The sequence below is a fragment of the Protomyctophum bolini genome, assembly GCF_963924005.1.
Source record: "Protomyctophum bolini genome assembly, chromosome: 6".
Lineage (NCBI taxonomy): Eukaryota > Metazoa > Chordata > Actinopteri > Myctophiformes > Myctophidae > Protomyctophum > Protomyctophum bolini.
In genome coordinates, this window is record NC_137867.1 from 47,275,393 (window position 1) to 47,302,384 (window position 26,992).

At 43.6% G+C, this 26,992-nt stretch overlaps 1 protein-coding gene across 2 annotated transcripts; it reads right to left on the bottom strand.

Annotated features, from left to right (window-relative positions):
* Nucleotides 1-5,296: 5,296 nt before the first annotated feature.
* Nucleotides 5,297-21,989, bottom strand: LOC308317104 (drebrin-like protein B). Of its 2 annotated transcripts, XM_080765904.1 has the most exons (18): nt 21,843-21,989; nt 19,915-19,970; nt 18,887-18,999; nt 18,681-18,755; nt 16,148-16,294; nt 15,133-15,228; nt 14,527-14,622; nt 13,994-14,089; nt 12,951-13,028; nt 12,172-12,323; nt 11,760-11,805; nt 11,589-11,654; nt 11,353-11,464; nt 9,580-9,927; nt 8,462-8,530; nt 6,573-6,676; nt 6,371-6,455; nt 5,297-5,564 (listed from the first exon to the last, which is right to left on the bottom strand). In XM_080765904.1, the coding sequence occupies exons 1-18, from the start codon at nt 21,923-21,925 to the stop codon at nt 5,428-5,430; spliced, it is 1,959 nt and encodes a 652-aa protein (XP_080622030.1). In that variant the 5' UTR covers nt 21,926-21,989; the 3' UTR covers nt 5,297-5,427. The 2 variants fall into 2 exon arrangements, with proteins under 2 accessions (XP_080622030.1, XP_080622031.1); XM_080765905.1 differs by lacking the exon at nt 13,994-14,089.
* Nucleotides 21,990-26,992: the final 5,003 nt, after the last annotated feature.

The following is a 26,992-nucleotide window of genomic DNA, read 5'->3' on the forward strand; positions in this document are numbered from 1 at the left end:
CCATCCATCCCACCCAGAGAAACCTTGCCTTTTACACCGAAACATTTCCAAAACCACATCACACCCCCCCCCTGGGGATTTTTGCTTCACCTGAGTGGCCTGCTTGGCCGAGCAGCCAATCGCCTCGCTGCCTGCCGTCCACCGTCTTGAGTTTCGCAGAACCACGAAGTACGGAAGAGTTTTATTATAATATCGCCCGTTTTTCCTGTAGGTTTTAACGCAGAGTTGAACTAGTTCCAACTCAGGAACTATGTAATCCTCGTTTAGGCGGAAGGACACAGCGAGCATAGATAACGTTTAGAAATGTGTTGCTGTGAAAAGGCATACGTGATCTTAGAAGAACTGCTATCCTTTAGCTAGAGGAAATAACTGCTATCCTTTAGCTAGAGGAAATAACTGCTATCCTTTAGCTAGAGGAAAGAACTGCTATCCTTTAGCTAGAGGAAAGAACTGCTATCCTTTAGCTAGAGGAAAGAACTGCTATCCTTTAGCTAGAGGAAAGAACTGCTATCCTTTAGCTAGAGGAAAGAACTGCTATCCTTTAGCTAGAGGAAAGAACTGCTATCCTTTAGCTATAGAGGAAAGAACTGCTATCCTTTAGCTATAGAGGAAAGAACTGCTATCCTTTAGCTAGAGGAAAGAACTGCTATCCTTTAGCTATAGAGGAAAGAACTGCTATCCTTTAGCTAGAGGAAAGAACTGCTATCCTTTAGCTAGAGGAAAGAACTGCTATCCTTTAGCTAGAGGAAAGAACTGCTATCCTTTAGCTAGAGGAAAGCCAAAACCTCCCCCGTCTATTTCATATCTCGTAACGGTGGTGTGACTATGGAGAGAGAGAGACTATGGAGACTATATGGAGAGAGAGAGAGAGAGAGAACAAATCAAACAGACATAGTAACTGTGGTCAGAACGAAGCATCTGTTGTTTTTTTTTGCCTCAACCTGAATTTTGCACACATTTTGTCTTTCTTAATGTTTGTTTTGTTGTTTTTTCTACCTGTGGCGGCTTGAGACGGTAAACTTCCAACAGGATGCGCTTAATTTAATGTCAGGTTCTTTTCCACTATGTGTAAAAACGCTAAAGCCACTGCGCTTCTCAATGTGAGGTTCCAGAGGAGGACCACCCACCCAGGGCCCACCCACCCAGGGGGTCCTTAACTAACTGAGGAGGATCCAAATGGACCCTTTCACAGGTCTGAAGCAGGCCCACAGAGAGTGTACAAATTATGGCACCCCTTATGCTATGGGGGTCCCATTTAACCCATTTTAGGCCGGAACCCCTTTTTTGGTGTTAGCATTATGTTGTCTTTAGCTATTGAAAAATAGCAGATCTACAAGCTCATAGCGTGCCACCGAGTGGCGCGCTACGAGCTTGTAGGTCTGCTATTTTTTTGAAAAATCGAAGAACGACTGACATAGAAACATAGCTTTTACAGAAAACTGTCAGGATGTGGAAGACATCTTTAGATTCTGATCTCAGGTCAGAATGGGTTAAAACAAAAACACATCAAATGGGTGTCCCGTGACCTATAATATGGAACTGGGGTGTCCTTGAAATGAAATGAATAAATGTTGAGAATCGCTGTGCTGAGGCTGTGTTGCGGTATCAAAGAGTGTGAGTCAGTGAATGAATGAAAGAATGGTGATGACAAAATAATCTGCTTTTGAGCTGCAGTCTCGAGTCTGGCCTAAAGGTGTCGCTAATTATAACCTGCTTGGTCTCCAGGGTGAGATATTATGGTGGTGGTGGTGTGAGTTAGTGAAATTAGTGTGAATTTGGGGGTCCTTGACAACATGAAATAGTTTGGGAACCACTGATGTGCGACACTCTTAACGACAAAGCATGATTTGGTCTTGATTCAGTGACGCTAAGTCTCATCTCGGCTACAATGTGTCGCAGCGGTGAATATGCGGGGGGGGGGGGGGGGGGGATTCCTTTTTTTGGGTTTTTTTTTTTTGCAGTTAGACTTTACAAGATAAGTAAATGGATTGGCGGTTTTCGAAAGATTTTCAGGATTTACGGTATTATAATATTTCTTTCGAAATGTCAAAAAAAAACAAAAAAAAACAGGTATGCCGGGTTGAGTTGTTAAAAAAATGGTACAAATTGCGTGCGTGTGCTGCGTATGTCTGTCTGTGTGTGCACACGTGCATGTCCGTGCACACGTGTGTCCGCGTTGATCATATAATGACCAGGTATGTGTGTGTATATATATATATACACCCCCCAACTATGGGTTTATGTTGAAGCACAATTTTGACCAATCAAAATAACAGTGTGGTTGTTTTGACCCAATCAAATTGTGGTAGGCTGTTACCATGGAGACATTGTTTCCAGATGCAGGTGTTGGGAAAAAAAAGAAAAGAGAAAAAAAAATGACATGTTTACAATTTAATAATCTAAATGAGAATGTTGTTCAAATATTACTCCTCCTCCTAACTTCTAAATACCAAGTGCAATATATTTTTATATTTGTGAGTTTTTTGCACTAGTTTTTCATACGGTTTGTTTATTTTTGATTTTTTTTTGCTGCATTACCTTATTGTTCTGATCTAATGCTGTCATGTTATAGTTTTTTTTTTGTTTTTTTTAATAAAATAAATATTTCATAATAGCGTCTGATTTATTAATTTATTTTTATTTTCACAACGTATTGGTGGATATGAATATAAGGGTTTTCTCATTGTTGTCCGTTCTTTCAGGGCCCATATTCCCACTTTTACACTCATGTGCTTAAAATCACATTTAGATTATTTTTTTTAAAACATGCAGTAATCCTGGTCTCTAAACTGCCTCCCCCTGGCCAGCCGGGGCGCCTGATGGAGGGGAAAGGAACTGGTTGGAATAACGTGTTCCTTCCACGCGCTATACGTCCAACCAGGGAAACTCCCCCCTGTCAGGTGTAAAGGAGCAACTTGGACACTCAGGCATGAAGGGAGCATGAGTTAAGTCCGTTGCTCTCCCCAGGTTGGCGGAGGGTGTGTAGAGCCCAGGATCACAGTAGATCAGTGATACTTAACCTCAGGCCCGCGGGCCACATCAGGCCCGCGGGACCATTATGACTGGCCCACCAATGAAAATCTAAAAAAAAGAAGAAAAAAAAATCAGGAAAATGAAATAAAAATAAATAAATCTGAATGAAGTTATCTTTAATTACATTATTATAAGTAATACTATTAGAGTTGTACAATTACTCGAACGAAAATAAAAGCTTGGGCGGGGGGGGGGGGGGGGGGGGAGATGCAATGCAAATGAAAGACATATACTGTGTATCCCTATTCCCTGACATAATTTTATAGCTAAACGGACAGAATTCTATTTTATTTGAATGATGAAACCCAGCTGCCATTAATAGTTGGAAATGGAAATGGAAATTGTGGAAATTGCGGAAATGGAAATTGTGGAAATGGTGGAAATGGTGGAAATTGCGGAAATTGCGGAAATGGAAATTGCGGAAATTGCGGAAATGGTAATTGCGGAAATGGAAATTTCGGAAATTGCGGAAATGGAAATTGAGGAAATTGCGGAAATGGAAATTGCGGAAATTGCTCTTCACTTATAGCTATCTATTTTCAGGTAGATTGTTTTATTTTACTCAGTCAGCCATATCACTACTCATTTTTTTTTCATGAAAAAGGTCATAGCTGGGTAATCTATTTTCAGGCAAATTGTGTTTATTGTATTTTATTTTACTCAGCCATAACAATTTATTTTCTGTTAACCAACTTGCTGGCTGGCAGGCAGGCAGACAGCTACTCATAGACAGCCAGACAGACAGACAGCTACTCATGGAGAATTGGACAGGCAGGCAGTCAGACAGCTACTCATAGACAGGCAGACAGACAGCTACTCATGGAGAATTGGACAGGCAGGCAGACAGCTACTCATGGACAATTGGACAGGCAGGAAGGCAGATGATGGAATGGAAACTTCTGAAAGCTTCATGGGCAAAGATAATAAACTTCAAAATGACCTCAGACATGCTAGTGTTAAAGCCCATTTCTAATATCACTCATGAATAATAATCCAGTCTCCTCTGCCTCGGTCACTGTAAATTTGCACGTAATTATGTGGATATTTAGAGGTAGAGGGCGGCAGTGGCTCAGCGGTAGAGTGGCTGGATGGGAACTGTAAGGTTGCCAGTTCGAACCCTGTGGGCTCCCCCAGAGTTGGTGTCGAAGTGTCCTTGAGCAAGACATTGCTCCTGATGTGCAGGTTGGTGCCTTGCGTCATGGTTTCCTCCACCATCGGTGTGTGAATGTGGGTAGGCACAATCTATGTAAAGCGCCTTGGGATAAAGGCGTTATATAAATGCACCATTTACCTTCACCTACACTAGTATTAGCAGCCACAAGAAACCACTTGGAAGTATAGCCATTCAATTTGAAATTCAATAGGTGAAATAAACATTGTGCTACAGTCATAAAATGTACTAATGTTTTTATTTTTTTAATTTAAAACCTCCCTTGACAGTACAAGTAGTATATTAAGGTCAAAGGTAAAGCATAACACAAATCTCCAGTGGGGGCTTTGTTGCCAATGTGGTAACTGTACTCAATTAATCAGTAATACTTAATACAATACACAGTGCACCCGCAGAAATAACAAATGGAACGAATGAAAATGCATTATTATCAGAGTGGTTTCTGGAGCTCAACAACTTTTAAAAACACGTTAAAAACAGACAGACACGTTGAAGAATGGAACGTAAATCATAGAAACGGAGTGAACTATAGACCATCTGAACAGTAAAGCATAGAAACAGAGTGAACTAGACCATCTCAACATTAAATCATAGAAACAGAGTGAACTAGACCATCTCAACATTAAATCATAGAAACAGAGTGAACTAGACAATCTCAAATTCTCAACATTAAATCATAGAAACAGAGTGAACTAGACCATCTCAACATTAAATCATAGAGACAGAGTGAACTAGACCATCTCAACATTAAATCATAGAGACAGAGTGAACTAGACCATCTCAAATTCTCAACATTAAATCATAGAAACAGAGTGAACTAGACCATCTCAACATTAAATCATAGAAACAGAGTGAACTAGACCATCTCAACATTAAATCATAGAAACAGAGTGAACTAGACCATCTCAAATTCTCAACATTAAATCATAGAAACAGAGTGAACTAGACCATCTCAACATTAAATCATAGAGACAGAGTGAACTAGACCATCTCAACATTAAATCATAGAGACAGAGTGAACTAGACCATCTCAAATTCTCAACATTAAATCATAGAAACAGAGTGAACTAGACCATCTCAACATTAAATCATAGAGACAGAGTGAACTAGACCATCTCAACATTAAATCATAGAGACAGAGTGAACTAGACCATCTCAACATTAAATCATAGAAACAGAGTGAACTAGACCATCTCAACATTAAACCATAGAAACGGAGTGAACTAGACCATCTCAACATAGTTGGCGGGGAACATTCCGTAGCGCCCGTCGGGTGCGTAGCCTCTCCACCAACCCTCGTCCACCTTCTCTATCCCCGTGATGATGTCATCGGGGTCAAAGTTGATCTCGCTGTCGTCGGCTGTGTGGAGAGGGATTATAGAGCGATTTGATTGGTTGATAATTGAACAAAATTAAACTCCACAAAGAATGTATTTAGCGTATATATCAGACAGTGGTTTTCAACCAGTGGTCCTTAATTGAGGGGTTTCCAGGTGGGTCCCTATATAGCTAAATGATGGAGAGTTGGAAACCGAATGGACCCTAATAGATCTTTAACTCTTGAGAGCGTAAAATGAAACCCGTTGTTAAACATCTTCGTTACTTAATTTACAAGAAGTGTACACAATTAGAGAATATAGAAGAATTGTTATTTTGATCAACAGTTTGCCTGTTTTCTCTCATATGGTACACCAACAATTCCATGATGCAGTGATGTTGGTAGTACCAGTACCAGTGATGTTGGTACCAGTACCAACATCAATACATGGTCCGTGGCTCGGATGCAAAATAAATAAAGCGTTATTCATAGTCTGGCTTTTCGGTGGTGAGGTGACCACCGAACTACAACATGACGTCACTGAGGTGACCACCGAACTACAACATGACGTCAATGAGCCGCGGTGAAGAGCAAACCACCGCCAGTTTTTACTCACCACCACTCCACGTTATTACAGCTCCGGTGGTCACCTCACCACCGGAGCGGTGGTCACCTCACCACCGGAGCGGTGGTCACCTCACCACCGGAGCGGTGGTCACCTCACCACCGAAAATCCAGACTATGAATAGGCCTTAATGGGCCTTGATAATAAAAAAGGGTTGAAAACCATTGCCGTATATATTATATATATATTAAATAAATTATATGAGGTGTGAGTCCTTCCTTACCAGCCTGGTAGTCGTACAGAGCCCTGGCACTAAATGTCCCATGATCATCCCCAGCACCGTCCTCTACCGCCGCATGCTCCTCCACCTATGGGATGACAAACAACACAGTCATTATGGGGAAAGCATTAATTTAGTAAATGAAAAATAATAATCCAAAAAGTTATAACGTCCAGATAGAGTGACAGGACAGTAATAGACTCACTGCTGGTGGTTCTTCATAAACGCTCTCATACAGGTCCTCCTCCTCAGGAACAGATGGTGGCGCTGTCTCCTCCTCCTGGCCAGCAGACTGCTGTGGATCTGAGACTGAAGGAGTCAAATCACATATTATTAATATATTTTGATAAGACCGTATTAATCCATATAATCTATCTAGTGACGACAGCCAATATTCCTTTTTTTTTTTACAACCTAAAACTAACAAATACCTGGTGGTTTTCCTCACATCATCTTCTTGACACTTTGAACGTAAAATGCTATACAATGGCGCCCTCCTGTGGTTCAGCACGGTATTGGTAAATAATGCAAGCATTAGCTTTTGTAATGTCGGCCTGGGCCATTATCTTAGCCTTATTTATTATAATAATAGGCCTATTACTATATGCGTTACGTGTTTTATCGTTGAATTGAAATGACAGTCAATTACTTAAAAGTTGGATGCAAATACAGGACTCAAACTCACGTTTTAGTTAATTTCCCCAATTCCTGCCCCAGAATTCGATAGTTAACAGATTTCGATGTAACACCCCGACAATCTCAACCAGAATGTGGTTACTTCCTGAATCCTGAGCGTCAAGTTACATACAGCCCACTTCCAGCTTTCTTTTCAAAAGAATGCAATGGTGTGTCTAAACGTTAATATTTCAAACGCCACGCAGAGCTTTTTCCACTTCAAAATAAAACCGTAGGCTCACACAAGTAGTAGTAGCAGCCAGCAGATCATGCAGATCGCGACATACTGTCACTGAGAGCTTGTAGAGCTATGGAACAGCCGAACTGTCCAGTCGTTGGTCCAGTCAGTGCATCACAGGACCAGGGACAATATTATAGTTGAAGAAGAATGAGAAGACGCTGGAGCAACTCGGACAGTCCCAGTCTTTTTATCCAGGTGCGTGCTACTGCTGCTAGACTAGTCAAGTGTATAGATAATAATGAGTCACGTTTCCATCTTGCGACTTTCCTCAGAGTCATCATGAGCTTGTATAGATCTATCGTTTGCTTTATTTTAGCTTATTATACTCTCTGTCTGTCAACCTCCACCATAGAGTTATAGCATACTCACGTTAGTTTAGTTCTGAAGTTATTGTTGATGCCATTTACAGTTATCACCGCAGGGTGGCAGCAAATCTTATATTTTGCTAACTTATTGTAAATGGAGCTTTAGAATGAGGAAAGAATTGTATCTGAAGAGTCTACTCTAGAATGATCTATCTGCCATTTAGTGTGTGTGTGTGTGTGTGTGTGTGTGTGTGTGTGTGTGTGTGTGTGTGTGTGTGTGTGTGTGTGTGTGTGTGTGTGCGTGTGTGTGTGATGAAAAAGGGAATTACTTGACACGGACAGTTCTAATAAAATCCACACTTTGGATTAGTAAGTATTCATGCAGGTTCGCATTAACATTTTTAGACATTGATATTATGATTTATGAATGCCATTTTTTTTTACAAGAAAATGGCCATTTTAAACGCGTTGTGGGCTTGTAGATCAGTTTTGTTTCAGTGCACGACACCAGCACACAACCAAGTGTAAATTCCTGCATAACTGTCTATTTCTATTCCCTAACCCTAAACTTCTAAACGTAAGCCCAACCTGAACCTTTTTTTCCCTTCTTTTTTTTATTGATAGTATCAAGTGAAGAATGACGAGAGAGAGAGAGAAGGGGAGAGAGACACAGCAAAGGTCGTCATGAACGGGACTCGAACACGCGACACGCCGTCAGGCCAGATAGCCTATATGTGGCATGATGTGCCTGGACCGCTAGGCCAGCAGGCTCCCCCCTGAATCTTTTTTCTAAATCGTAAATGCATCTAATAGCAAGTAAGTAATATAACACACACACACACACACACACACAGAGAAAAGGGAACAACCTACCATTGTAGGAGGTAGGCTCCTCCTCGTCGTCGTCAAAGTCATCTGACCAGTAGTCGTCCTCTGCGGACGCTGTGAGACAACAGAGAGGACAGACACTCACTTAACCACCGTCTTTTCATGTCACGCACCCCCTAGAAGGCGTGCGTGCACCACCAGGGGTGCACGCACCACAGTTTGGGAACCCCTTCCCTAAACCCTAAACCCTAAACCCTAAACTCATTCCTAAATGTTAACGTCAGTAAACCTAAAATGTTCCGGTTACCTTTTCTTTCCCCCTCTCTACATCAAATCTCTTCGCGGGAAATAGAAGATCTACAAGCTCACAACCCGTCAAGTTGCAACAAAAAAATGCCGACCTGCAATGCAACCTGTCAGTCACACTGTAATGCATTGTGACAATGAGCTTGTAGATCTGCTATATTTGTTGCGCAGCACGACGTATAAACTTAGGTCATATCGTTGCCGGCGGGTGGAAACCTTGTATGGCGAAAACCGGTTTATAAAACACGGTTAAAGTGGTTCCGACTGATTTATAAGGGCCGATTCATACTCCTATTTTAGAGCCATAAAAGTCGGTTCGGCGCTGTAGAGCCTACAATGTGACGTCATTTGGCTCTGTAGAGCCTACAATGTGACGTCATTTGGCTCTGTAGAGCCTACAATGTGACGTCATTTGGCTCTGTAGAGCCTACAATGTGACGTCATTTGGCTCTGTAGAGCCTACAATGTGACGTCATTTGGCTCTGTAGAGCCTACAATGTGACGTCATTCGGCTGTGACGTCATTTGGCTCTGTAGAGCCTACAATGTGACGTCATTCGGCTGTGACGTCACTTGGCTCTGTAGAGCCTACAATGTGACGTCATTTGAGGTTCGGGGGGGGGGCGTCCTAAAGTCGCCTCTTCGGTGCTACTGAACATTTCTGACGAGCCGAAATCATTTCGACACTACAGCGCCAAAACAGTGGTAAAATAGGAGTATGAATCGGCCCTTAGCCATCTAAACCAAGTTTCCCGGGGACCCCCAGGAGCCCCCTCAAGGACCCCCAGGGGGTCCCTGGATTCCACTCTGAGAACCACTGACGCCCCATTATGTACACTAGTGAGTATAGACACTGACCTGCAGTCTGGTCAGGTGAGGTCGCGACATCTGGAGTTTGAACAGGCGAGGTCGAAACATCTGGCAGTGCAGGTGTCTGGACAAGCGATGCATAATCATCTGGGACAGGTGATATCGAAACATCTGGGACAGGTGATGCCGAAACATCTGGCAGTACTGGGAAGGGAGCTGCAGCGACAGGCGATTCACTTCTAACTGGCAGGATGGGAGGAGCCACTGGTGACGCGTCTCTGACGGTGGGAGGGGCCTCCGTAACTGGCGGGTTGTCTGTGACGGGAGGACTCTTTGGTTTCGGCGCCGTTTCACTCTCTGTCCGACTCTGGGACAGAAATGGGCTTTTCAATTTCCCTGTGGAGGGGAAATATTATGATTTAAATCTCGTCATCGTCAGTTCATGCCGTCATGACTTTAATCTTTGTAGTCTTTTTTTTTTTTTTTGCAATAACTCCGATAGCTCTGGTATATATAGCTATAACAAACTCAGTGGCCTTTGTGGGATAAAATCTTATCCAACGACGAAAAACGAAATATTGCGGCTAAACTGAGGCTAAATCAGTTTAGCCTCATCAAATGAGTGCCACAGACGAAAAACAGTCTAAGTCCAAATGTCATTCTGACCCCTCCACGAAAAGGCCTATAGTTGTCCTGACCCCTTATCTATCATTTATACATTATGGATAAATAGTGTGGCATTGGTGGTCCGTGGCTCAAATGCCAAATAAATAATGTGGCCTTGATAACATGAAGAGGGTTTAAAACCCCTGGTTTATGTGAATCAGTAGCCTAATGTCCTCTTACCAGCAGTGTGGTTTTGGGCAGCAAATTTCTATTTTAGTTTTAGTCTCTTTAATAGTTTTCACTTAGTTCACATTTTAGTCACCTGGAATGTTTTAGTCTTAGTCTAGTTTTAATCGACTAAATATCGTAGGATTTTATTTATCACCAAAATGTATTTTGGTGGGCCTTGACGCCGTCGTAACGACGGCGTCGTTCTTTTTCACTTGCAACTAATTGTAAAATGACTTATACTGGTTCTCTTATCCACTAGTCCCTTATCCACTAGTCCCTTATACTGGTTCTCTTATCCACTAGTCCCTTCCTAATGGGTTTTTATTTGTTGACGAAATTGTCATAATATTTAGTCTTGGTTTTAGTCATTATAGCTTAGTTTTCATTTTAGTTTCCATTTAGTTTTCCTCAGTGAAAAAAGGTAGTCGACGAACATTTTCCGTCTTAAGTTTTAGTGGACATTAAAACACCAGTGCGTACCAGGCCTGCTTGCAACAGGAGTTAGTTTTAGTGGACATTAAAACACCAGTGCGTACCAGGCCTGCTTGCAACAGGAGTTAGTTTTAGTGGACATTAAAACACCAGTGCGTACCAGGCCTGCTTGCAACAGGAGTTAGTTTTAGTGGACATTAAAACAACAGTGCGTACCAGGCCTGCTTGCAACAGGAGTTAGTTTTAGTGGACATTAAAACAACAGTGCGTACCAGGCCTGCTTGCAACAGGAGTTAGTTTTAGTGGACATTAAAACAACAGTGCGTACCAGGCCTGCTTGCAACAGGAGTTAGTTTTAGTGGACATTAAAACAACAGTGCGTACCAGGCCTGCTTGCAACAGGAGTTAGTTTTAGTGGACATTAAAACAACAGTGCGTACCAGGCCTGCTTGCAACAGGAGTTAGTTTTAGTGGACATTAAAACAACAGTGCGTACCAGGCCTGCTTGCAACAGGAGTTAGTTTTAGTGGACATTAAAACACCAGTGCGTACCAGGCCTGCTTGCAACAGGAGGCTGTCCGTCGCTGACCACGGCGTCGGGCCCTCGCTGCTGGAACACGTCCTTGGGGTTGAAAGACCTCTGAGAGATCAAACCCTTCGCCTCCTGCGTGTGAAATAGAATTACAGTGAGCGTTATAAAAAAAGCCCCCCCCACAAATACGCATGTGAATTAAATTAAATAATGCATTCAATGTGTATTATATTGCCATTCATTTCTTCATGCTCACATTAGCTTTCTGTACGGATGCGGCAAACTTAATTCCCTTCTTTGGAGAGTCATTCTGTCCCATGTCCTGTTGCACCAAAAAGAGACACACGTTTAGGTATTTCATAACTAAACCTTGCTGAAAACCGAAGGTTTTATTGATACTTTAGTTGATCAGTTCATTACTGCTCACCTGTTGTGGCTTGGCCTCCTCAGACTCCTGCCGCTTCTCAAAGGCCCTGCACCGTGAAAAGAAAACAGGGACCCCCAGAAGCAAAGATTTGAGTTAAAAATGTTATATTCAAAAGATTTGCACAAAAATACAGTGTCTCAGAGAAAAACAGAAGATGTGTGCGTGCGTACGGTGCGTGCGTGCATACGGTGCGTGCATGCGTGCGTGCATACGGTGCGTGCATGCGTGCGTGCATACGGTGTGTGCGTGCATACGGTGCGTGCATGCGTGCGTGCATACGGTGTGTGCGTGCATACGGTGCGTGCATGCGTGCATGCATACGGTGTGTGCGTGCATACGGTGCGTGCGTGCATACGGTGCGTGCATGTGTGTGCGTGCGTACGGTGCGTGCATGCGTGCGTGCCAGACTTGCCTCTGCTTGTCAATCTGACCGGATCTCTCCTTGGCCATCTTGTCTCTCTCTGCAGACTGCTTCTCGTCCTGCTCCTTCCGGTCCTTCTCCACCTGCTGCGTGTTCGCCGTTGCCAGTTTGCTCACCTCGCTTTTACGCGCCGCTTCGTCCCTCTGAAAGACCATTTCATGTCATTGACACGGGTGGGTACAACACTGCCTATAGTGGTATTGTACAAATACGTCATGCTGTTTCAACATGCCGTGTATTACCCAACATACAGTAAGACCTTATAGCCTCGGTCCCGGCCTTACTAATCAGCCTGCGGGTCACAACCTAAGGCAGAGAGAAAAGCCTGGTCACAACCTAAGGCAGAGAGAAAAGCCTGGTCACAACCTAAGGCAGAGAGAAAAGCCTGGTCACAACCTAAGGCAGAGAGAAAAGCCTGGTCACAACGTAAGGCAGAGAGAAAAGCCTGGTCACAACGTAAGGCAGAGAGAAAAGCCTGGTCACAACGTAAGGCAGAGAGAAAAGCCTGGTCACAACCTAAGGAGTAAGGCAGAGAGTGTATAGAAGAGAAAAGCCATGGTCACAACATAAGACAGAGAGAGAAACGCCTGGTCACAACCTAAAACAGAGAGAAAAGCCTAAAAATGATACAGTCTACTACAGCATAGGTCTTTCCCAGCTATACTTCTTTGTACAACAAATGGCTCCATGAATCTACGCATTTGTTTTCCCTCTTCTACACCATATATATACACTGTATATGACGATGTACTGTATATAATGTAACCAACCTGATCTTGGGCCCAGAAGTTTTCCTTGTCGGTTCTCCCAATCTCATCCTTGGCGTTGGTCTTCTGGTACACCGAGCCCTGCAGAGCACAGATACGGGTTTACTTTAAATGGCAGGAAATCACTGATTTTATATAATAATAATAATAATAATAAACTTTATTTGTATAGCACCTTTCATACATAAATGTAGCTCAAAGTGCTTCACAGGGCAAAAATAAAATACAATAAAACATAAGTAGTTAAAATGATAAAACAATGGCAAAGAACAAAATTGAACATAAATAAAATAAATAAAAATAAATAAAAACAAATACAAACACCACATGCAGCAAATCAGTCAGGGCAAGGTGGGAACGTGCATATTAAAATTCAATTAAAAGCAATGTTGTAGAAGTGGGTCTTGAGCTGAGCTTTAAAAAATGTCTACAGAGGCTGCCTGACGAAGGTACAGTGTTATTAAACTACAGAGGCTGCCTGACGAAGGTACAGTGTTATTAAACTACAGAGGCTGCCTGACGAAGGTACAGTGTTATTAAACTACAGAGGCTGCCTGTCGAAGGTACAGTGGGAGCTTGTTCCACGCCGACGGCCCGTAGAAGCAAAAAGCTGCTTCCCCCGTATTTTCATCAAGTAGTTACTATAGGGCATTAATTTACCAAAAAACACAAAACGTTTGAATATGGAGATTGGATCGAGGTTTCGGCCCCACAGCAGTGATGTGTGTTTGTTTGATTGATTGATTGATTTTTAAATATTTATTAACAGTTTGCAGAATTACAGTAACATTTCAAGCACAACTCGATACAAAGACTGAGTGGACGACTTAATAAAGCATTACACTTGCTTACAAGAGAGGGTCCACCTTGTTCAATTCATCAAAACATTTAGAGAGACGTACAAATAGACACTTCTATATATAGCCAAAGAACAGAACAGGAAGCCATCATTGTGTGTGTGTGTGCATGTGCGTGTGCGCGTGTGTGTGTGTGTGTGTGTGTGTGTGTGTGTGTGTGTGTGTGTGTGTGTGTGTGTGCGTGCTCACCACAGGTCCGGTAGGTACGATGCTGTAGGCATGCTGGTTTTCATTGTTGGTTCTCTGAATGTCATCTTTGGCGTTGGTCTTCTGGTACACCGAGCCCTGAGAACACAGATACGGTTTAACTTTAAAACGGCAGGAAATCACTGATTTTATAACATCGTCTCTGTCAGGTGGAACCCAAATCAAGTAGTTACTACTACTACTAGGGCGCTGCCATACTACTAATTGGCCAGGAGATGGGGTCGTTGCCCAGTGCCCGCCGTATTTGTAATACATGTCATAAAAGCTAGTGGAAGTGAAAGTCGGCCAGGTCACAGTAGTGGATTTAGGCCTTTTCTATGCTAGCGATCCGTTTTTTAAAAGGTATAATCAAGCGCCGAATATCGCATTTTTGGCAGATTATGAGCCATAATGCATAGAGAGACGGCTTGTACACGTGCGCGATCTTCGCTGTCGTGTGTTGTGTGTGTGTGTGTGTGTGTGTGCGTGCGTGTGTGTGTGTGTGTGTGCGTGTGTGTGTGTGTGTGCGTGCTCACCACAGGTCCGGTAGGTACGATGCTGTACGCCTGCTGGTTTTCATTGTTGGTTCTCTGAATGTCATCTTTGGCGTTGGTCTTCTGGTACACCGAGCCCTGAGAACACAGATACGGTTTAACTTTAAACGGCAGGAAATCACTGATTTTACAACATCGTCTCTGTCAGGTGGAACCCTCATCAAGTAGTTACTACTACTAGGGCGCTGCCATACTACTAATTGGCCAGGAGATGGGGTCGTTGCCCAGTGCCAGCCATATTTGTAATAGATATAAAAGCTATAGTGGATGTCGGCTTGAACCGGAAGTGAAAGTCGGGCCAGGTCACAGTAGTGGATTTAGGCCTTTTCTGTGCTAGCGATCCGTTTTTTAAAGGTCTAATCAAGCGCCGAATATCGTATTTTTGGCAGATTATGAGCCATAATGCATAGAGAGACGGCTTGTACACGTGCGGGATCTTCGCTGTCGTGTGTTGTGTGTGTGTGTGTGTGTGTGTGTGTGTGTGTGTGTGTGTGTGTGTGTGTGTGTGTGTGTGTGTGTGTGTGTGTGTGTGTGTGTGCTTGCGTAAGTTGCGTGCGTGCGTGCGTGCGTGCGTGCGTGCGTGCTCACCACAGGTCCTGTAGGTGTGATGCTGTAGGCCTGCTGGTTTTCCTTGTTATTTCTCTCAATGTCATCCTTGGCGTTGGTCTTCTGGTACACCGAGCCCTGAGAACACAGATACGGCTTATTATAAACAGCAGGAATTATATATATGATATAATCTAATATAATCGTCTCTAGTAAAAAAAAAAGAAAACCCTTACTTTTCAGGATTCACATTAAAAAAGCATCAAAAGTAGCAGATCTACAAGCTCCAATCGTTACGTGACACTTCGTGCCACGTTTCAAGCTTGTAGATCTTTTTGTGTGACGCTGCCTGTAGTGTGTGTGTGTGTGCAAGTAGTTACTATAGGGCATTCATTTACGAAAATATACAAAAGGTTTGAATATTATGGAGATTGGATCGAGGTTTCTGCCCAACAGCAATGTGGCCCCTTTTCCACCGGTTGGTTCCCAGTGGGAACCGGTTCAGTTCTTTTTGGTTTTTAGTCCATGAGCCAGAGCTCCAAGATTGAAACATTAATTATGAATTGAGTGGGCAAAACCATACCTATATTACATTGTTATCACCATTAAACTTCCCCAATTGAGTACTTACACGAAGACAATGATTTATTGTATTACAATTTTTAAATATGCAAATGAGGCATTATGTAGGATAATATGCAAAATAATCAAAAATATGAAAAATGTACTACTGTGGAAGGGTTATCATGTATTAATTTACTTGTATTGATCCTATAAACAATTTAATATAGGGTATAGTTTGCCCACCAATTTTGGAGCTCTGGCTCATGGACTGAACTGAACCGGTTCCCATTGGGAACCAACCGGTGGGAAAGGGGTCTGAGTGTGTGTGTGTGTGTGTGTGTGTGTGTGTGTGTGTGTGTGTGTGTGTGTGTGTGTGTGTGTGTGTGTGTGTGTGTGTGTGTGTGTGTGTGTGTGTGTGTGTGTGTGTGTGTGTGTGTGTGTGTGTGTGTGTGTGTGTGTGTGTGTGTGCGTGCGTGCGTGTGTGCGTGCGTACCACAGGTCCCGTGGGGGCGTTGCCGTAGCCCTGCTGGGTCTCTTTGTTGAAACGGAAGTCGGCTCCCGAAGCCTTCCCCACTTTACCCATGATGCTCTCTGGTTCCACGTCGTCCTCTCCTCGAGCGTTGATGGTCAAATGAGCTCCCTGAAGAAAAACCACACCGTTATTACACACCACACCAAAACCACACCGTTATTACACACCACACCAAAACCACACCATTATCACACACCACACCAAAACCACACCGTTATCACACACCACACCAAAACCACACCATTATCACACACCACACCAAAAACCACACCACGTCTCCATCAATGGAAGGTATACTATGTATTACACACAGTATCACTGTAAATCCCTGGAACATGTGACGCGTTTAAACCTAAACACCATGTGTTTAATAATAAAATGCCAAATGTTTATTAATGGTCATACAATACAGTAGAACACGAGTTCACTCAAACACCTCACGAGAACACCTAGTGTTCAAATTCTAAACACCTATTTATGACTGACTTTGATTGTAAAAACTAAACACGTTTATGTGTTTAAAAAGTGTTACAGGGATTAAACATGTTCTTCTGTTTATAATCTAAACACTGACACGTTTAAAAAGTGTTACAAATATGTGTTTAAAACAGTTTATAACCTAAACGCTTGGGTTTAGACTGCCAACTAGTGTTGATTTCGTTGACTAAAACTAAGACGAAAAAGGTTTCGTCGGCTACCTTTTTTCATTGACATAAAACTAAATGGAAACCAAATTAAAACTAAAAGCTATGATGACTAAAACTAAGAGTAAATATATTGACAATTTCGTCAACTAAAAACTAGACTAAAATGTTAGGAAGGGACTATAGTGGACAAAGAGATCCAGTATATAAGTCAATTTACACTTGGTTTGCATGCTGAAAATAGCTGATCTACAAGCTATACAAGCTTGTGAGCTTGTAGATCAGCTATGTAGGAGAGCCGCCATTGGACTGAAGCCCCATGAAGTGAAGGCAGTTTGCGTAACTCTGTCTATATCTAAGCCAAATTCCAATACCCCAAATCTCGGCCACTCGCTCACTCACACTCGCTCACTCCAGCATGGTGGTGTTACGGTGAAATTGGTGACCTGCTGAAATAATGTGAAAATCTTGCAGACATCACATAATGTCAGTGTCCGAATGAAAATCGTTGCAGTTTGTTCATTAGCAAAGTTCAACCTATAGCGGTATTCAGGCCACATATTTAAAGACCTCCATGTAGGTTGTGTGAAGTCCACAAGATGGTAACATATTTCGGCAGGTCACCAATTTCACCATGCTGTAGTGACCGAGTGGGAGTGAGCGAGTGGCTGAGATTTTGGGTATTGGAATTTGCCTATATATGGCTCTGCCCTGGCCTGAAGGCAGTGTGAGATGTGCTGGCTCACATCGGTTCAGAGGATCATGAGATCAGTCGTGGATCAACTTGTCTTGTCTGACACACCCTGCAGGGCGATCACAGATCACAGATCACAGATCACAGATCTCCACCTAGGTCTGGTGACGTTTAAATTCAACGTAGTTGCTACAATCGGGTGGAGACGATTTAGAGAGGGAAAAAAATCAAACAAACAGAACTGCGTTGCACAACCAAAGACTTTGTTTGGGGCGGTCCTTCATATTTAGGACGGTGATGTGATTATTTAGTTTTGTTAGATGAAACTAGCAACTACATCGTGTGGCAGGGATCTCTGATTGTCTGGTTAGTTACACAAGACTACAGGCAGACGAAAACAAAGGGACCAGCTCAGTGGCCTTGTGGTTAGAGTGTCCGCCCTGAGACTGGGAGGTCGGGGTTCGATCCCCGGCCGGGTCATACCAAAAAGACTGTAAAAATGGGACCCAGTGCCTCCCTGTTTGACACTCAGCATCAAGGGTTGGATTGGGGGTAAGTCCCTGCGATATACTAGCGTCATGTCCAGGGTGTGTACCTCACGCTACAGAAACAGGAGATAGGCTCCTGCCCCTATGGGCCTCATGGCTACAGAAACAGGAGATAGGCTCCTGCCCCTATGGGCCTCATGGCTACAGAAACAGGAGATAGGCTCCTGCCCCTATGGGCCTCATGGCTACAGAAACAGGAGATAGGCTCCTGCCCCTATGGGCCTCATGGCTACAGAAACAGGAGATGGGCTCCTGCCCCTATGGGCCTCATGGCTACAGAAACAGGAGATAGGCTCCTGTCCCCTATGGGCCTCATGGCTACAGAAACAGGAGATAGGCTTCTGCCCCTATGGGCCTCATGGCTACAGAAACAGGAGATGGGCTCCTGCCCCTATGGGCCTCATGGCTACAGAAACAGGAGATGGGCTCCTGCCCCTATGGGCCTCATGGCTACAGAAACAGGAGATGGGCTCCTGCCCCTATGGGCCTCATGGCTCGGCAAGGCTTACTTCCAGGCAGACACAGAGACACACAGCACCATGTTGTAATCAAAAACATTGACATGCCTTTACAAGCAAACGCCATCGGTTCATATTCAGATTCCTCACCTTCAGGAAGTTGCCCATGGATCTCACATGGTTGGCACAGACACCCTTCCGCGGGCCCTTCACTCCTTCACCTGTCTGTGGACAAGAACATATCAATGTGGGGGTCCTTGACATTTAACCCCCCCCCCCCCCCCCCCCCCCAATACACTGTGTGTGTGTGTGTGTGTGTGTGTGTGTGTGTGTGTGTGTGTGGAGTTCATTCATACCCAGTTGATGAGGACGTATTTGATCAGACCAGAGTTGGGGTCCTCGACGCGACAGAAGGCATACATGACCTTCCCACTGCTCAGCTCCTCCACCATCTCCTCCAGTCCACCTTCTACGCACAACGTACACAGTATTGAAGTGAGTTTTGTAACAATAGTACAACATAAACATTACAGAGACTTTAGTTGTTACTGTACAATACTTTAAAACAGTTCTCATGTTGCACACATGCTTAAAATAGCTCTTATTTGCGCCACCCTCGTTGAAAAACAATGTATTTCCAACTCTTGCTTGTCTCAGTTCAGGCTGCATGAACAGCGCTCGGTTTCTGCCCCCTCAATGTCGTAACTCTTCTATCAGATGGCTCTGGTGTAGCCTAGCCCAGGGGTCGGCAACCTTTTTGACATGAATTCGTGCTACGTTTTCATTGTCTTGATAATCAGTGTGCCGTATCAACATTAAGTTTAATTATGTCACCACATTTAATGTAATATTTCCATCTGATTTTGATTGTCCATATAGGCTGTACATATAACCTTTTCATGTGGCCTATTTTCTTTCACACAGACTCAGAGTTTGAGTGAATGTAGAATTATGTGCAGGGTTTAATTTATATATACTATATATATGTGAGGGGACTTCATTTCACAGACTAAACTTTTTTTGAATACTTCTTAATATTAAAATTAAAGATCTCTCTCACACACTTATGCCAGTGTGCCAGTGACCACCCTCCCCTGTGCCAGTGTTGGCACCCGTGCCTACCCCTGGCCTAGCCTGTATGTTGGCACCCGTGCCTACCCCTGGCCTAGCCTATATGTTGGCACCCGTGCCTACCCCTGGCCTAGCCTATATGTTGGCACCCGTGCCTACCCCTGGCCTAGCCTGTATGTTGGCACCCGTGCCTACCCCTGGCCTAGCCTATATGTTGGCACCCGTGCCTACCCCTGGCCTAGCCTATATGTTGGCACCCGTGCCTACCCCTGGCCTAGCCTGTATTATACACGGACCCATCAGGACTTCTTACCTCCCTTCTCTGCCAGGCGGATGCTGTTGCTGTTCCCTTCATACGTAAACAGAACCCTGCAGAGGCACAGAACGACACGGAGGAGTTAGGAGAGTAGAGAGAGCTTGTAGATCGGTTATTTAAAATAGTTTTAAGTGGTGCAACCACTTCCTTAACCGGGAACCCCTTTTGGTGTTCCCGGCTGTTGAAAAATAGCAGATCTACAAGCTCATAGCGCGCCACTCGGTGGCGCGCTATGAGCTTGTATATGTCTGCTATTTTTGAAAAATCAAAGAACGACTCACATAGAAACATAGCTTTTTCAGAAAACTGTCAGGATGTAGAAGACATTCCTATAATCTTACATGACAGATAAATACAAATGAGATAGAATCCAGTAACATATTTAATCTAACAAAACATTGTTTTCTCAGTAATTCTAAATGGCTTCAAGAGGTGTAGTTCCAGACTCTATATAACATTCAGGAGGTGTAGTTCCAGACTCTATATAGCATTCAGGAGGTGTAGTTCCAGACTCTATATAACATTCAGGAGGTGTAGTTCCAGACTCTATATAGCATTCAGGAGGTGTAGTTCCAGACTCTATATAGCATTCAGGAGGTGTAGTTCCAGACTCTATATAACATTCAGGAGGTGTAGTTCCAGACTCTATATAGCATTCAGGAGGTGTAGTTCCAGACTCTATATAGCATTCAGGAGGTGTAGTTCCAGACTCTATATAGCATTCAGGAGGTGTAGTTCCAGACTCTATATAGCATTCAGGAGGTGTAGTTCCAGACTCTATATAGCATTCAGGAGGTGTAGTTCCAGACTCTATATAGCATTCAGGAGGTGTAGTTCCAGACTCTATATAACATTCAGGAGGTGTAGTTCCAGACTCTATATAACATTCAGGAGGTGTAGTTCCAGACTCTATATAGCATTCAGGAGGTGTAGTTCCAGACTCTATATGACATTCAGGAGGTGTAGTTCCAGACTCTATATAACATTCAGGAGGTGTAGTTCCAGACTCTATATAGCTGCAATTTGCAACTCTAGACTTTTTTTTATAATGGGATGAATCTAGAGTTGCAATACCCTCCATTGACTCCCCACTCATCTTTTTTGGTTTTGTCGATCTGCTTGTCTTAAACGACGTTAAACTCACCAACATTGCAGCTGTAGTCCAAGCTTGAATTATCCTCTTTCAATCTAGCCGAGCTTGTTTTTCATAAAAATCCACCGTAGACAATGTTATGAGCTACTTTCTGTCAAGAAATTCTGTGCAGGTGATTCTTTTTTCAAGTGCTGGAGTTTGGAAGCACTCGTCGTATGTCACTGAACGGCCCTGCGTACCACCTGTTTCGAATGTGCACATAATGCAGGCGGCAGCAGTGCGACCCGTTAACAAAAACAAGTGCTTCCAAACTGCAACAGAATCACCTGCAGAGGATGTCTTGACAGAAAGTAGCTCATAACATCTCTACGGTGGATTTTTATGAAAAACAAGCTCGGCTAGATTGAAAGAGGATAATTCAAGTTTGGCTTATACAGCTGCAATGTTGGTGAGTTTAACGTCGTTTGAGACAAGCAGATTGCAAACCAAACTGGATGAGTGGGGAGTCAATGGAGGGTATTGTAACTCTAGATTCATCCCATTATTAAAAACATCTAGAGTTGCAAATTGCGGCTATAGGCTCTATATATATATATATATATAGCATTCAGGAGGTGTAGTTCCAGACTCCATATAGCATTCAGGAGGTGTAGTTCCAGACTCCATATAGCATTCAGGAGTTGTAGTTCCAGACTCCATATAGCATTCAGGAGGTGTAGTTCCAGACTCCATATAGCATTCAGGAGAGGGTGTGGAATAGACTGCTGTATTATAAGTACTATCAATAATAATTCATAGTTCTACACAGCATTATAATTTAATTAAAACTCACCAGTTAGTATTTGACTTGGCGTCCAGCACGTCGTCATAAGCGGCCATGAGCGCCACGCCGTTCTTACTCAGATCCACCGCCATTCTGTCCTCCCTCGTAGTCACAAGGAGACGCGATCCAAAAGGCCACTCCCGATGAACGGTATAAATATATATCCTATACCGACGGATCCCAGAGATCAATAATATAATTAGTTTTTGGACAGCTTTAATTGCTGCTATAGCTCAGCAGAAAAGGGTCCTAATGATGCTGTTTTAAAGTGACACTATCTATAGGCCTATCATATACTCCACACAGCCACAGGGGACGAGACTGTGGTTCAGAATGAGAGCACCTCCTCAGTTGATTGTTGTTTTATGTATGTGCACACCTTGCTCCACTCTCAGTGTGTGTGTCACTGTGTGTGTGTGTGCGTGTGTGTGTGTGTGTGTGTGTGTGTGTGTGTGTGTGTGTGTGTGTGTGTGTGTGTGTGTGTGTGCGTGCGCGTGTGTCACAGTGTGTGTGTGTGTGTGTGTGTGTGTGTGTGTGTGTGTGTGTGTGTGTGTGTGTGTGCGCGCGTGTGTCACAGTGTGTGTGTGTGTGTGTGTGTGTGCTCCACCTTGCTCCCACTCTCTGTCCAAACCAGTTGGGTAACAGACGCACACAGACAGACCTGCAGAGTCACATTCTTTGACGAGTGCAGCTGTGGCTGCTAAAATGGCTGATTCATGGTTGACTCAGTTGTTGTAGGCCTACTTAACGGACTGCCGTGATTCCCCTCCGCTCCCCTCCCCTCCCTAAAACATGACCGTCCGGTATCCCACTACCAGAATCAGAATAGAGTCGACGGTGCACAGTGTCTAACTAACCCCAAGGAGTGTTTTTTGTGCAAACCCGACTACGGATAAGCGGTTGAAGATGGATGGATGGATGGGAGTTCAATGATGTTAACCCATTTAGGCCTGACGTCGAAATTTTAAAAATGTCTCTAAAAAAGAATCATGTTTCTGTACCATATTTCATGTCAAGGACCCCAAAGATTATATGTATAATTGGCCCACCGGACCCCCATTTGAAGATATGTTGTTCCAGGAACCCCCCCCCACCCCCCCCACCCAGAAGAAAAGATTTGAGTTAAAAAACAAAACGCTCTGAAAGAATATATATATTCAAAGATTTGTGCCACATTTTCACGGTTTTTACAAAAAATGATGAGCTTGTAGGTCTGCTGTTTTTCAATAGCTAAAGCATAACATAATGCTTGAAACACCAAAAGGGGTTAAAATGATGAGCTGGTGGCTGGCCACACCCACCAGCTCATTAAGTACAGCTGGTTTTGCACCACCCAGCTGAACTTGCTGCCGCGCCCACAGCTGTTTGTTGCTGTATGATAATAAGGGGAGGGGCTGATCTCAGTGTGTCACTGTGTCACAGTGCATATGGGGAATGGAGTCTTCTGACTGCACTTTGCCCTGCACTGAATGAGAGAGTGATATGGTGCAACCAGTCCATGATTACGGAGCTTTGTGTGTCCTGTCTGGGTCTGTCTGGCTGGGTCTGTCCCTGGGTGGGTCTGTCCCTAGCTGGGTCTGTCCCTGGGTGAGTCTGTGGCTGGGTCTGTCCCTGGGTGGGTCTGTCCCTGGCTGGGTCTGTGGCTGGGTCTGTCCCTGGGTGGGTCTGTCCCTGGCTGGGTCTGTGGCTGGGTCTGTCCCTGGGTGGGTCTGTCCCTGGCTGGGTCTGTCCCTGGGTGGGTCTGTCCCTGGGTCTGTCCCTGGCTGGGTCTGTCCCCCCTGGGCGCGTTCCTGGGGGTCTGGATGTTCTCTGGGACCCCCTGTGGACCCCCACACAGAGTTGCACCACTCACTTCATACTTGTGTGCTTTTTTTTTTTAGCTCTCCCAGAACCTCTGTCAAAACAGGCTTAGCTACCTTTTTAGCTATGTTTTTTTTTTGTGGCTTTCTGCTTCTTTAAGTAGGTAAGTGGCCATAGCCACTTACCCAAATGCCCCCAAAATGTGCTGACCTGACCTCATCACATGTTTGATGACGGCTGTGGCCGTTTTTCAGCCCAAGGAGTGTTTTTTTGTGCAAAACTAATGCTTGGAATGGATTCAGAATCATGAGTCTAGTTTGACACGTCACATGCTACTTAAAGCATGACGAAATTTAGAAAATATTGCCTTATAATAAAGTGTCAATGATGGCATCTTGGATTAAGGCAGATTTAGGGTATTAGCAGTGAGCAGATTAGGGTAGATTTTTTTATCCTGGCTAGTAGACCTATAATGTCCTGTCAGAATCAGTTGAGAAACTAAATAAACCCAATTTACTCCAAACTCAGTGAATTAGTTTTACTTCGTTTACGTGACTATTCTCTGAGTGCAGATCTCCATCAGATCTGGTTGTTTACTGGACTATATTCTCTGAGTGCAGATCTCCATCAGATCTGGTTGTTTACTGGACTATTCTCTGAGTGCAGATCTCCATCAGACCTGGTTGTTTACTGGACTATATTCTCTGAGTGCAGATCTCCATCAGATCTGGTTGTTCACTGGACTATATTCTCTGAGTGCAGATCTCCATCAGATCTGGTTGCCTGGCGTGGAGAAATGTATCAACTGAGAGAGCTGAGAATAGTTCAGACTACAGCGCCCTGCAGTGGCCCAAATACTTATTTTATTTTGTCTTTCAGGAGCTCCTCACTTCAGTCAGCTGTTACAGAATTTTGTGTGTGTGTGTGTGTGTGTGTGTGTGTGTGTGTGTGTGTGTGTGTGTGTGTGTGTGTGTGTGTGTGTAAGGTACTATGTTTACCCAGGGTAACTGGACTAAGCTCAAGAACTTGTTTACAGCCAGGCCCTGCTCATAGAACATGCATTTCATGGTAGAGGTTCAATGCCTTGCTCAAGGGCACTTCAGCGGTGGTAATTTTTAACGTGCCGGTCCGGGGATACGAACTAGCGACCTTTCCGATATCAAAACCGCTCCGCAAACTGCTCGGCCACCGCTGCCACCATGTATAGAAACATTTTGCTGTCATTCGCTCATGTCTAGGGCTCGCAACTCACTTTGTAATGCTCCTCCATACTGGTGGAAACGTTGTATGTCCTCATTGTCCTGCCTGCTGTGTTGGTGAATAAAAGTCTGGAGCATTACAAAGTGACTAGCGAGCCCCTGCTCTTGTCTACGGATGAGCCGGCCATTTTCTCATCAAAGCTGAGCATCAATCAACGCTGACTGTGAGCTCTGATCACGTCACAAACTATCACTCAATCACTGTGAAACAGTGGATTTATAATATAATCCACTCTATTACAAAACAACACCAGGCCTTTAATCACAGGACGCTTGTATTTTAAAGGGATAGTTCAGATTTTTTTTAACTTAAGCTGTATGAAATACTTGCAGTTAATACAGTTGTTGCAACTGTAATAATTGATTGCCTGAGTCCCGTGGTGGGAGTTCTGCTCTGGTTTTGGTCAATGTTAAGTAGTTCCGGTCATTTTGTGGGGGGCACAGGGGGCCACGCAGTAAAAGTAAATTAATTCACAAAACTAACGTCATTTGTATTGTTGACCAAATTCTAAAATATTAGAGCAACTTTCGTTCAACTTTGACCCCTCTATCACATGGAACTATTTTTGGACATAAAAAACATAGTTCTGTGCATGGGCTGGTGGCCGGGGGTGAAAATGTTTTTTTAATAATAATTATAATAATTGTGAGAAACAAATCTGAATTCTATTATGTTTTGTTTTACAATTACAATACATTCATTTTAGAGTAGTCATCATGTCACATTATTTTATTTTCGTAATGATTTGCGACGGAAGTGAGTCAGTCAGTCAGAGAGGGTGGAGGTGGAGGTTTTGAAAGGAAAACCTTTGCACCACTCAGTTCACACGGGTGTGATTTTTTTCAGACCTCCAGTTCTAGGAAACACAGAATGGGGGGAGGGGGACTTTTTTTTAAATTAACAGCTCTAAGGTATATTAATGACATAGTAAAATGTTGAAAATGAGTGAAATGCCCTTTTAAAAGTCTGTGCTAGAATATCTATCTTTGTCATTTAGTCGCAACAAACAAACATACAACCGTTTAAACATCGGACGTTATAAACACGGCTTAATTAATTACACTAATAAATAATTACATTAATACATTAACTATTTATTTTTTTATTATTATGCATCAAACGATGTATTGCTGCTAAACTATTGGCGTCCATTTGTACTCACACTGGATGTGTCATCTACGTCAATACACATCGACTGATCCATGTTTACCCTGCTGAGGCCTAATTGATGGCCTGTGTTGTGGTGTGGTGTCGGTCCCCTGCTGTGTGTGTGTGTGTGTGTGTGTGTGTGTGTGTGTGTGTGTGTGTGTGTGTGTGTGTGTGTGTGTGTGTGTGTGTGTGTGTGTGTGTGTGTGTGTGTGTGTGTGTGTGTGTGTGTGTGTGTGTGTGTGTGTGTGTGTGTGTGTGTGTGTGTGTGTGTGTGTGTGTGTGTGTGTGTGTGTGTGTGTGTGTGTGTGTGTGTGTGTGTGTGTGTGTGTGTGTGTGTGTGTGTGTGTGTGTGTGTGTGTGGTGTCGTCGTCCCCTCCCTGCTGTGTGTGAGGGAGTGCTACATCCTCTGCTGGATTTGACACTTCTTCTATACCTGCAAAAAGAAAAATTACGATAAAAAAAACGACAAAATATAAAATGAATTATACTGCTCTTAGGACACGCACGATATAAGAACATAACATGGTGGCCTGGGCTGTTGGCTCAACGGTCCAGGCACCTTGGATATAGGTAGTCCAAGTCTGGCCGTGTGCCGCGGGTTCGACTCCCGATCCCAACGGCCATGTTCACGTCACCCCCCCCCCCCATCTCTCTTCCCCCATTTCCTGTCAGCAGTCTGTCCCTCTATCTATAAAAAAATATATAAAATAAAGGTGAAAGCCACAGAAAACATTAAAAAAGAATAACATAAAATGTTGAATGATAAAAAAATCTAAATAAATCACACATCTGTGTGAAGTGAGGGCTGAGGGGCGCTCTTATCACCATGACATAAAATAGACACTATGCCTGTTTGCTCAGACACATTATATGACGTAAATCCTCCCATTTATTTTCAATGGAAATGTAATCTTTGTGTATATAGGACAAAAATACCCATTTGCTCGTCC

Coding starts and splice junctions, on each gene's coding strand:
- LOC308317104 (XM_080765904.1), bottom strand. CDS start 21,925: ATGGCGGTGGATCTGAGTAAGAACGGCGTGGCGCTCATGGCCGCTTAT. Junction 11,465..11,588: donor CATCCGTACAGAAAGCTAAT/GTGAGCATGAAG, acceptor TTTCACACGCAG/GAGGCGAAGGGTTTGATCTC. Junction 5,565..6,370: donor TCTGTACGACTACCAGGCTG/GTAAGGAAGGAC, acceptor CTCTCCACACAG/CCGACGACAGCGAGATCAAC.